We start from the raw sequence: 12,020 nt of genomic DNA, 5'->3' as shown, positions 1-12,020 counted from the left end.
ACCTTGGTGACTCTAAATGCGACATGGTGTCCTCAATCAATTCCAGACAAAATTGCCCTCCAAAAGACAACCCTGTCATGTGTCCAAACAGTAGTTTCCGACCATATATAGGGTAATTTCTTGTCAAATTGTGGAGTCCATTTTCTCCTGCTACTCTATTAAATCAAAAAATTTGGGGCTAAAACATTTTTATGTAAAACACAATTTTTCAGTTTTACCTTCCATTGTTATAAGATTGGGGGCTCTGCAAATGCAACATGGCGTCCATAATAAATTCCACCTAAAATTACTCACCAAAAGTCAAATAGCGCACCTTCCCTTCTTTGCCATGCTTCATGCCATACAGTATATTCCAACCATATATTAGATAGCATTACGTTCAGTAGAAATTGCTTAGCCCATTTTTATAATGTATTTTTTCTCATTAAAGCTTGTGAAAATGAAAAATTTGAGGCTAAAGCAGATTGAGTAAATGTATAATTCATTCCTATGGCGCACCTGAACCAACTTTCTGAATGCGGTTTTGAATACTTTGTGGGGTGCAAATTTTAAAATTATATAATTTTTGAGGTTTACTGACATATAAGCCCCTCAAAGTCATTTAAACACTGAATTGGCATGTTTAAAAAAAAAAAATTCTAAATTTTGGTGATAAATTGAAAATTGCTGCTAAGCTTTTAACCCTTGTTATATCTTAAAATAAAAGGGCAGAAAAATTTATAGTTTGAAAATTGCAGATTTTTAAAAAAATGGCCTCAAATTTTTGATATTTTCATAAATAGGTGCAAGTTTTAACAATCTACAATTACCATTATTATGAAGTGCAGTGTGCCACAAAAAAAATAGTCTCAGGATCATTGAGATTGGAAGAAGCATTCCCGAGTTATTACCACATAGTGACTCATGTTAGAGTTGAAAAATGTGGCTCTGTCAGGAAGGTGAAAACTGGCTTCAGCTGTAAGGGGTTAAAGGAGTTGTCCCACTAACAAAATACATTTTAACCCCTTCCCTACGCAGCCAATTTCCATTTTTGCGGTTTCCTTTTTTCTCCCCAGAGCTATGACCTTTTTTTTATTGTTCTGTCCACATAGACATATGAGGGCTTGTTTTTTTTGTGGGACGAGTTGTACTTTTGGATGACACTGTTAATTTTACCACATAGTGTACTGGAAAACGGGAAAAAATTCCAAGTGTGGTGAAATTGTTTAAAAAAAAACTGCTTTCTGTTGTTTATTTAGGAATTGATTTTATGGCTTACGCTGTGTGGTAAAAATAACCTCTCAGTATGATTCTACTCATCAGTACAATTATGGCCGTACCAAACATGTCCAGTTTTTCTTTATTATTTTAGTGTTGAAAACCAAAGCTGAAGTCTGAAGGAAAAAAATGTTGGGACTTGTGTTGCCATTTTCTGAGAACGGAAGCGTCATTTCCTGTAACAGTTTAATTTTTAGGTTGATAGCTTATTTTTTGTGGGACGAGTCAACATTTTTATGGATAGCATTTTGAGTTGGATATGACACTTTGATAGCTTGTTACAGGATTTTACACCTGATTCTGCCTATATAGTTACATTTCTTTGTTGACATTTCTTATCTTTTCAATGCATAGCTAATAAAAAAACAAACATATTTTTAAGTGTTTTTTCTTTTTACTTGTTTGTTTTAGATGCTTAACCCCATACCGACATATGATGTACTGATATGTCGCATATGCTTTCTCCCTGACTTTGATGCAGGTTCGCACAAGGGGCACATCATATCGGCATGCCTGTGACGTGATCGCGGGACGCTGATGGATTGCTATGACAGCCTGGGTTCAGCTGAAGACCCCCGTGCCTGTCATTGCAATACTCGTTTCAAAGCCGGTGTTTGGCTGCCATTCATAGGAGATTGTGATTTTTACTATACGAGCAGTGCTGATGCACAGCTATGTATAGCACAAGCGATCAAATGATTGCAGGTTCAAGTCCCCTAAGGGGACTAATAAATACAGTGAAAAAAAAAGTTTTAAAAAATTACATATAAAAAAACCCCGCAAAAGTTCTAATCACCTCCCTAAGAAAAAAATAATTTAAAAAGTGAAGAAAAAAAACATATTTGGTATTCGTAAAAGTCCAATCTATCAAAATATAAAATATATTAATCCAATTGTTAAATGACTTAATGAAAGAACAAAATCAATACCGCAGAATTACATTTTATTGGCTGCTGCAACATCGTATCTATCCCAAGATGGTATCAGTAGAACCGTCAGCTCATTGCGCAAAAAATACACCCTTACGCAGCCCCATATCCCGAATATTTAAAACTTTACGGGTCTCGTAAAATGACAACAAAAGAAACATTTTTTTTATTATTTCATATCTGCCCAAAAAAAATTTGCCGCTTAAATAGAGAAAAAAACAAAACTATAAATGATTGGTATTTGCTTAGTTGAACTGACCTGGAGAATCCTATTGCCAGGTCAGCTTTACTGTATAGTGAACATGGTAAATAAATAATTTTTGCAATTTTAATGCACTTTGAATTTTTCTCCGCTTTCCAGTATATCACATGATAAAATTAATGGTGTCATTCTAAAGTACATATCGTCCCGCAAAAAACAAGCCCTCATACGGTTATGTGGACGGAAAAATAAAAAAAGTTATGACACTAGCAAGAGGAGACAGAAAAAATGGAAAATAGCCCCGTTAGGAAAGGGTTAAATGATATAGAAAACTTTTTCATGTTAAACATCCATCAGTCTTATTGCTTTTGTCTAATGCTCTTTCTGCAATTTTAGGTTTCACTGGACACCCTGTACATGACTGCTGTGAAACATGTTTTTGAGAAAAGTTTAAGACCTAAAGCTTTAAAACAAAAGACTAATGAATGCTCTTCTCTTATCAACAAAGAAACCGTTAAGACTGTGCAAACAATCCAGTCATACCTTAAGTCTATCAGCAACCCTGAGTGGGCAGCAGCTATTGCGCATAGGATTGCACAAGAACTACCAACTGGCAAGTAGAGCTTTTGCTTTTATGGTATTCATTTTATCAATACAATTTGCTTTTTTTTTTCTTCTTTTTTTTGGATAAATTAGTAATGATCTTGGATTTTTTCTAGGACCTGATAAAGTTCATGCACTAAAATTCTGTCTCCATTTGGCTGAAAAGTGGAAAAATAACACATCCCCTAAGGTAAGACCTGAATGGTGTAATAAAGCAATATTATTGCAGAGTATGTCTGATGATTAAAAGAACATAACTTCACAAAATAATTAAAAAAAAGGAATTAGTATAAAAAGTATTTAAAGGGAACCTGACAGTAGATTCATGCTTGAACCATGGACAACATGAAATCAGATACAAGCTGAGTTATTGTACTCGCATGCCTCCTCAGCGCCGCCTTACTCACTGTGGTTACCACGCTGCTTCTCTTCGTGTCAGGCCGACTTGCTGAGTTTGTCTCTTGCAGCACTCTTCAGCACTGCTGCATCTGTATCCTGTTTCCGTGGCTATAGAAAGGCATGGACATATCCTGCAGGAGTTTAAACCTGCTGTGTCCAATAGGGTTTCCCAGCCAATCGCCAGCCAGCAGGTGCTATCTCAGGCAACTCCTCCCACCATCTCCTGATCTAAGGTTCTACAGTCATGGCCAAAACTTTTGAGAATGACACCAAAATTATATTTTCACATGATCTGCTAGCCTCTGGTTTTTATTAGTGTTTGTCTGATGTTTATATCACATACAGAAATATAATTGCACTCATATTATGAGTACCAATAGGTTATATTGACAGTTAGAATGAGTTAATGCAGCAAGTCAATATTTGCAGTGTTGCTCCTTCTTCTTCAAGACCTCTGTAATTCTCCCTGGCATGCTCTCAATCAACTTTTGGACTAAATCCTGACTGATAGCTGTCCATTCTAGCATAATCAATGCTTGCATTTTGCCAGAATTTGTTGGTTTTTGTTTGTCCACCCGTCTCTTGATGATTGACCACAAGTTCTCAATGGGATTAAGATCTGGGGAGTTTCCAGGCCATGGACCCAAAATCTCTATGTTTTGTTCCATGAGCCATTTTGTTATCACCTTTGCTTTATGGCAAGGTGCTCCATCATGCTGGAAAAGGCATTTTTGGGCGCCAAACTGCTCTTGGACGGTTGGGAGAAGTTGCTCTTGGAGGACATTCTGGTACCATTCTTTATTCATGGCTGTGTTTTTAGGCAAGACTGTGTTTTTAGGCAAGCAACCCCACACATGAATGGTTTCAGGATGCTTTACAGTTGGCATGAGACAAGACTGGTGGTAGCGCTCACCTCTTCTTCTCCGAATAAGCTGTTTTCCAGATGTCCCAAACAATCGAAAAGGGGATTCATCAGAGAAAATTACTTTGCCCCAGTCCTCAGCAGTCCACTCCCTGTACCTTTTGCAGAATATCAGTCGGTCCCTGATGTTTTTTCTGGAGAGAAGTGGCTTCTTTGCTGCCCTCCTTGAAACCAGCCCTTGCTCAAAGAGTCTCCGCCTCACAGTGCGTGCAGAAGCACTCACACCAGCCTGCTGCCATTCCTGAGCAAGCTCGGCACTGCTGGTACTCCGATCCCGCAGCTGAAACAGTTGCTGAAACAGCTGAAAGATACGGTCCTGGCGCTTGCTGGTCTTTCTTGGGCGCCCTGGAGCCTTTTTGACAGCAATGGAAGCTCTCTCCTTGAAGTTCTTGATGATGCGATAGATTGTTGACTGAGGTGCAATCTTTGTAGCTGCGATACTCTTCCCTGTTAAGCCATTTTTGTGCAGTGCAATGATGGCTGCACGTGTTTCTTTAGAGATAACCATGGTTAACTGAAGAGAAACAATGATACCAAGAACCAGCCTCCTTTTAAAGTGTCCAGTGATGTCATTCTTACTTAATCATGACTGATTGATCGCCAGCCCTGTCCTCATCAACACTCACACCTGTGTTAATGGATCAATCACTAAAACGATGTTAGCTGCTCCTTTTAAGGCAGGACTGCAATGATGTTGAAATGTGTTTTGGGGGTTAAAGTTCATTTTCTGGGCAAATATTGACTTTGCAAGTACAGTAATTGCTGTTAAGCTGATCACTCTTTGACATTCAGGAGTATATGCAAATTGCCATTACAAAAAATGAAGCAGTAAACTTTGGAAAAATTACTATTTGTCTCATTCTCAATACTTTTGGCCATGACTGTAGTTCAGTCTCTGTCTAGATTCCTGCAAGGTGGACCCTTGTATTGTCTCTCCTGTTTTCTGACCCAGCTTGCCTACCCGTTAATCCTGAATACGTACATGAATCTGTCCTGAAGTGGTATCTGGTGACTACCTGCAGCAAAGGCTATCCTCACCATCAGAATGAATACTTTGTAGTCACTTGGTTTCGCCCCTCCATGGTAAGCCCTTCTCGTGGCGCAGTGGGTCCACACTCACCAGCGTTATGCGTGGGTTTCCTCAGGTTACTCCAGCTTCCTCTCACACTACAAAGACATACTGGAAGGGAATCTAGATTGTGAGGCCAAATAAGGACAGTGGAAATAATGTCTGTAAAGCACAGTGGAATTAAAGAAGCACTCCCATCAAAGTTTTTATTTTCTTAATATGTTGCAATCATCATATTATATAGCACTGTGTGCTTAAAATTGCTAATTTTGCCCTTCTACCCAGTTAAATCTTCTCTTTTCTATTAGGTCTATGACATCACGAGATTAAAAATTGACTTGCTGAATCCTTCTAAGCTCTATATAGAAACAGGAGGTCAATTTCCCCTGCATGGCTCATGGGTCACTGCAAAGGTCCCTGGCAGAGGGAGGAGGGAGCAGCAGAATCAGGAGATGAAGAGGGGAAAGATTTATGCAGGAAAAAGAGACTTCCTGTTTCTACAAAGAGCAGAGAAAATGGAAGAATTAGCTGGTAGAAAGGCAAAAGGAGCAATTGTAAGTACACAGTGCTACATAATTTGATTGTAATTTCTTAGGAGGATAAAAACTTTGATGCATGTGCTTCTTTAATGGTGCTATATAAGTGAGTAAAAGAAAGTTAAAAAAAAAAAGTTCTTAGGCCCTTAATAAAAAAAAAATAAATAAATGGCCCCAGATAATCCCTTTAAGCAATTACTGGGAGATGCTCTCTAAAATGTAAAGTGCTGCGGAATATGTTGGCGCAATAGAAATCAAAACTATTATTATTATATTATTATTATACCACCTGCAGTGAATCATGTTGTATGTTTCTTGTTGAAGGAAGGTTTATGATGGGGCCCAGTTGATACATTTCTGTCATTTTCTCAAGAACAGGTCAATGTTATTCAAAAGTTGTAGATTTTCTAAGAAAAAGAGGACTTGTACTCTATAGTGCCACCTATTGGAAGTAGCGATCCTACAAGTCACAATCAACCCTTTAACGAGTCGTGCAATATGACTTAGGATAAAAGCCAAATCAGAATCTCAATTTGCAGACATGGTGTTTCGGGCTGTTGGCTCTCGTCAGTGCAAAGTATGAGAACTGATTTGGCTAGATGAGAGACTCTGGACTGAGGTCTAAGGGGTAACGTTTCTCCTTCTGGAGAGTGACACACCAGCTCTGGCATGTCAAGGTAAGGAGGCTTATTCGCCATGCAATGCTTCTTTGGGAGATTTAATGTGCAAATTACCTCTTCGGAGAAAAAAGGACTCGTACAGCTCAAAACACAGTGTCTGCAAATTGAGATTCTGATTTGGCTTTTATCCTAAGTCATATTGCACGACTCGTTAAAGGGTTGATTGTGACTTGTAGGATCACTACTTCCAATAGGTGGCGCTATAGAGTACAAGTACTCTTTTTCCCCCGAAGAGGCAATTTGCATATTAATTTTCCCAGAGGAGCATTGCATGGCGAATAAGCCTCCTTACCTTGACATGCCAGAGCTGGTGTGTCACTTTCCATAAGGAGAAACGCTGCCCCTTAGACCTCAGATTTTCTAAGACTAATTTGAACACTTTTCACATTTGCAGCTCATTTAGATGTTGCACTGTATTATAGCATATATCCTACCTAAACTTCTATACTAAACTAAACTACATAGATCAATTCCAACTTCTGTACACCTTATTGTATATGTAAGGTATATAACCATTACAATGCAATTACATATTGTTACCTTATTATCGTTAAAGGAAGAATCTCATGAAAGAGCAGAGACACTAATAAAGAAGCTAAGCGTGCAGTACCAACGATCAGCCACAGAAAATGTCCTAATAACGCACAAAATAAACACTCCAGATTTCTTAAAACAGATTGGTAAACCAGCAACCCTTATTATTTCACTGTTTGAGCACAGTAGTGTGGAGGAAAGAATACGCAACCCAACAGGCAGAGATTATCCAGGTTTGTACAAATCAAATAATTTATTTTTGTGTTTCTTCTTATTTCTCATTTAATATATTTATGGTGATTTCTTGTTTAGTTTAACAATAACTTTTTTTTTTTACAATAATCTGCACTAAATGGCAAAATGTTATGTTGCAGAATAATTGTCATAACGTTTCATTATGGTACACATAAGACCTCTGATTGTATAATATGCCAACTGAAACACTTTCAAGACCTATTATTTATTTTGTTTTCTAGATATCCACACAATAGCTAAGCAAATAGCTGAAGTCAACAACCTGAGTGTTAATAAAATTCGTGACCTTCTACTCGATAAATGGCTGTGCCCGAATACACTACCACAAGCATCTGTGAGTACAGTCAGTCTTTTATTTAATTGACAAACATAAAAAGAAAACAGAATGGTCCTTCTCTTTATTTGCTTTTGTTTTACAGAACGATAAAGATTTATTGGGCGGCATTCGGGGGGATGAGGGTCTCAGCAGGTATGTAGTAAACTGGAAGCATTATGTTTCACATGCATGATTGATAGTTGAAATGCCAGGTCTGTGGTGGTAACTACACTGCTCAAAAAAATAAAGGGAACACTTAAACAACACAGTATAACTCCAAGTAAATCAAACTTCTGTGAAATCATACTGTCCACTTAGGAAGCTACACTGATTGACAATCAATTTTACATGCTGTTGTGCAAGTGGAATAGACAATAGATGGAAATTATTGGCAATTATCAAGACACCCTCAATAAAGGAGTGGTTCTGCAGGTGGGGACCACAGACAACATCTCAGTACCAATGCTTTCTGGCTGATGTTTTGGTCACTTTTGAATGTTGGTTGTGCTTTCACACTCGTGGTAGCATGAGACAGACTCTACAACCCACAGAAGTTGCTCAGGTAGTGCATCTTATCCAGGATGGCACATCAATGCGAGCTGTGGCAAGAAGGTTTGCTGTGTCTGTCATCGTAGTGTCCAAAGGCTGGAGGCGCTACCAGGAGACGTGGAGAGGGCTGTAGGAGGGCAACAACCCAGCAGCAGGACCGCTCCTCCGCCTTTGTGCAAGGAGGAACAGGAGGAGCACTGCCAGAGCCCTGCAAAATGACCTCCTTCAGGCCACAAATATGCATGTGCCTGCAGAAACGGTTAGAAAACGACTCCATGAGGGTGGTATGAGGGCCCGACGTCCACAGATGGGGGTTGTGCTCACAGCCCAACACCGTGCAGGACGCTTGGCACTTGCCACAGAACACCAGGATTGGCAAAGTCGCCACTGGCGCCCTGTGCTCTATACAGATGAAAGCAGGTTCACACTGAGCACATGTGACAGAGTCTGGAGACGCAGTGGAGAGCGATCTGCTGCCTGCAACATCCTTCAGCATGAGCGGCTTGGCAGTGGGTCAGTAATGGTGTGGGGTGGCATTTCTTTGGAGGGCCGCACAGCCCTCCATGTGCTCGCCAGAGGTAGCCTGGCTGCCATTAGGTACCGAGATGAGATCCTCAGACCCCTTGTGAGACCATATGCTGGTGCAGTTGGCCCATAGTTCCTCCTAATGCAGGACAATGCCAGACCTCATGTGGCTGGAGTGTGTCAGCAGTTCCTGCAAGATGAAGGCATTGAAGCTATCAACTGGCCCGCCCGTTCCCCAGATCTGAATCCGATTGAGCACATCTTGGACATCATGTCTCGCTTGATCCACCAACACTCGTTGCACCACAGACTGTCCAGGAGTTGGCGGATGCTTTAGTCCAGGTCTGGGAGGAGATCCCACAGGAGACCATCCGCAACCTCATCAGGACCATGCCCAGGTGTTGTAGGGAGGTCATACAGGCACGCGGAGGCCACACACAATACTGAGCCTTATTTTGACTTGCTTTAAGGACATTACATCAAAGTTAGATCAGCCTGTAGTATGTTTTTCCACTTTAGTTTTGGGGGTGACTCCAAATCCAGGACTCCGTTGGTTAATAACTTTAATTTCCATAGATGATTTTTGTGTGATTTTGTTGTCAGCACATTCAACTTTGTACAGAACAAAGTATTCAATGAGAATATTTCATTCATTCAGATCTAGGATGTGTTATTTGAGTGTTCCCTTTATATGTGAGATCCATAACCCAAACACCAGAATTACGGTGTTAGCAGAAACACCACAAATTGTTATTTCTTCTATTTATGGAGAGGTGTCAATTCAAATGTACACACAAATTTATGATCACTTAGATTTTTGAAGGGGTTATCTGGGCAATTCTTATTGATATATTTATAATTGCACATCTTTTCCCCCTTCCTTCACCCATGTCCATTCACTAGCTATTTAGTGCGACAGTATCCAGTTTTTATCTGATCACCTTGCTCCACGGGTTTGCCACACAGGACCCGTTTTTATGTCAGCAGCTTTCAGCCATACTTATCCCCTTGAGTGCTAGTGTCTTTACTTTACTTATTGTGGCTAATGAACCTGTGGATTTATTGAAACAGGAAAGTTAGAGTCTGAAATAGCCCCAGTGGCCAGCGTGAAAATTAAGTTAATTGTTTTTACATTTTTAATACGTATTATGATATAGAAAGAAAAGACATTGCCAAAAATATGTTAAAAATAATTTAACGCACAAACTGAATTTACATAGTCAATTTCTGATTGTAGCGTCCCTTTTAACTAGCCATGCATGCTAGCTGATGGTGAAATGCTGGTTTGGCTGACAGCTAGATTTTTCGATTTCCCCATAAACATGCTTGAATGTAATTTGTGAGAACAGCATGTTAATATGCAGCCATATATGCATGTTGCATTGTTGATTACTGATGATTCCAGTATTGTCATTCTCTGGTTCTCCTATTTTGCAGAATTATATACCTCCTTCAGCCGTACCCTCTAGATTTCAGTTCAAGAATACTGTATGCAGTAGCCACCTCCACCACATCTGTAAGCATTACAGTTTTACATCATCTTATTATAAAGGACTTTTAAGTTCCAATTGTTTAATCACGTTTCAATGTTTAGGCTTTATGCATAGATGTTTTATACAAAGGGAAACAATTTTTCTCAGGAAAAAAATATTCATTGTCTTCTTACTGTCACTGCATATAATTCCCAATACACTTTTTTTCGTTTACTGACAATGTCTCTTAGCACAGTCACTGTATCTGAAAAGCTGTTTGTTGTGTGATAAAAGATATAATAACATACATGTATGTACAGTGGTGTGAAAAAGTGTTTGCCCTCTTCCTGATTTCTTATTCTTTTGCATATTTGTCACACTTAAATGTTTCAGATCACAAAACAAATTTAAATATTAGACAAAGATAACACAAGTAAAACACAAAATGCCGTTTTAAATGAGCGTCTTTATTATTAAAGGAAAAAGAAATCCAAACCTACAGGTCCCTGTGTGAAAAAGCGATTGCCCCCTAAACCTAATAACTGTCTGGGCCGCCCTTAGCAGCAACAACTGCAATCAAGCATTTGCAATAATTGGCAATGAGTCTTTTACAATGCTCTGGAGGAATTTTGGCCCAGCTTTGCAAAACTGTTGTAATTCTGCCACATTGGAGGGTTTCTGAGCATGAACCGCCTTTTGAATGTCATGCCACAGCATCTCAATCGGATTAAAGTCAGAACTTTGACTAGGCCACTACAAAGTCTTAATTTTGTTATTCTTAAGCCATTGAGAGGTGGACTTGCTGGTGTCTTTTGGATCATTGTCCTGCTGCATAACCCAAGTGCGCTTCAGCTTGAGGTCACAAACAAATGGCTGAAAATTCTCCTTCAGGATTTTTTGGTAGACAGCAGAATTCATGGTTCCATTTACCACAGCAAGTCTTCCAGGTCCTGAAGCAACAAAACAGCCCCAGACCATCACACTACCACCGCCATATTTTACTGTTGGTATGATGTTCCTTTTCTGAAATGCTGTGTTACTTCTACGCCAGATGTAATGTGACATACACCTTCCAAAAAGTTTAACTTTTGTCTCGTCAGCCCACAGAGTATTCTTTCAAAAGTCTTGGCGATCATCAAGATATTTTCTTGCAAAACTGAGATGAGCCTTTATGTTCTTTTTGCTCAGCAGTGGTTTTCGTCTTGGAACTCTGCCTTTCTTGCCATTTTTGGCCAGTCTCTTTCTTATGGTGGAGTCATGAACACTTACCTTAACTGAGGCAAGTGAGACCTGCAGTTCTTTGGATGTTGTTGTAGCATCTTTTGTGACTTCTTGGATGAGTCGTCGCTGTGGTCTTGGGGTAATTTTGGTTGGCCCGGCCACTCCTGGGAAGGTTCCCCATTGTTTCAAGTTTTTGCCTTTTGTGGATAATGGCTGTCACTGTGCTTAGCTTCCAAAGCTTTAGAAATGGCTTTATAACCTTTTCCAGACTGATAGATCTCAATTACTTTGTTTCTCATTTGTTACTGAATTTCTTTAAATCACAGCATGATGTCTAACTTTTGAGGCTCTTTTGTTCTACTTCACTTTGTCAGGTAGGTCCTATTTAAGTGATTTCTTGATTGAGAACAGGTGTGGCAGTAATCAGGCATGTATGTAGCTAGGGAAAGATGTGATAAACCACAGTTAATTTATGTTTTAAGGGTGTGTGGGGGGGGGGGCAGTCAATTTTTATCGGTTGACCATGACAGCACCACAAAAGAGGGGATCCA

The 12,020-nt window shown here is 39.5% G+C and overlaps 1 protein-coding gene across 2 annotated transcripts in view; it reads left to right on the top strand.

Annotated features, from left to right (window-relative positions):
* The window catches only part of KNTC1 (kinetochore associated 1), a 221,818-nt gene that overhangs the window by 143,937 nt on the left and 65,861 nt on the right, over positions 1–12,020 (top strand). For both annotated transcript variants that reach the window (XM_073676226.1, XM_073676227.1), the window contains exons 48-53: positions 2,785–3,001; positions 3,108–3,181; positions 7,154–7,364; positions 7,608–7,720; positions 7,806–7,855; positions 10,214–10,292. In XM_073676226.1, coding sequence (XP_073532327.1) covers positions 2,785–3,001; positions 3,108–3,181; positions 7,154–7,364; positions 7,608–7,720; positions 7,806–7,855; positions 10,214–10,292 — 744 coding nt within the window. The remainder of the gene's footprint in view (positions 1–2,784; positions 3,002–3,107; positions 3,182–7,153; positions 7,365–7,607; positions 7,721–7,805; positions 7,856–10,213; positions 10,293–12,020) is intronic.

Source organism: Phyllobates terribilis, unplaced genomic scaffold, assembly GCF_046119375.1.
Source record: "Phyllobates terribilis strain yellow unplaced genomic scaffold, ASM4611937v1 Scaffold_1__5_contigs__length_1240528914, whole genome shotgun sequence".
Taxonomy (NCBI): Eukaryota; Metazoa; Chordata; class Amphibia; order Anura; family Dendrobatidae; genus Phyllobates; species Phyllobates terribilis.
This window is presented reverse-complemented; position numbering and strand designations above follow the sequence as displayed.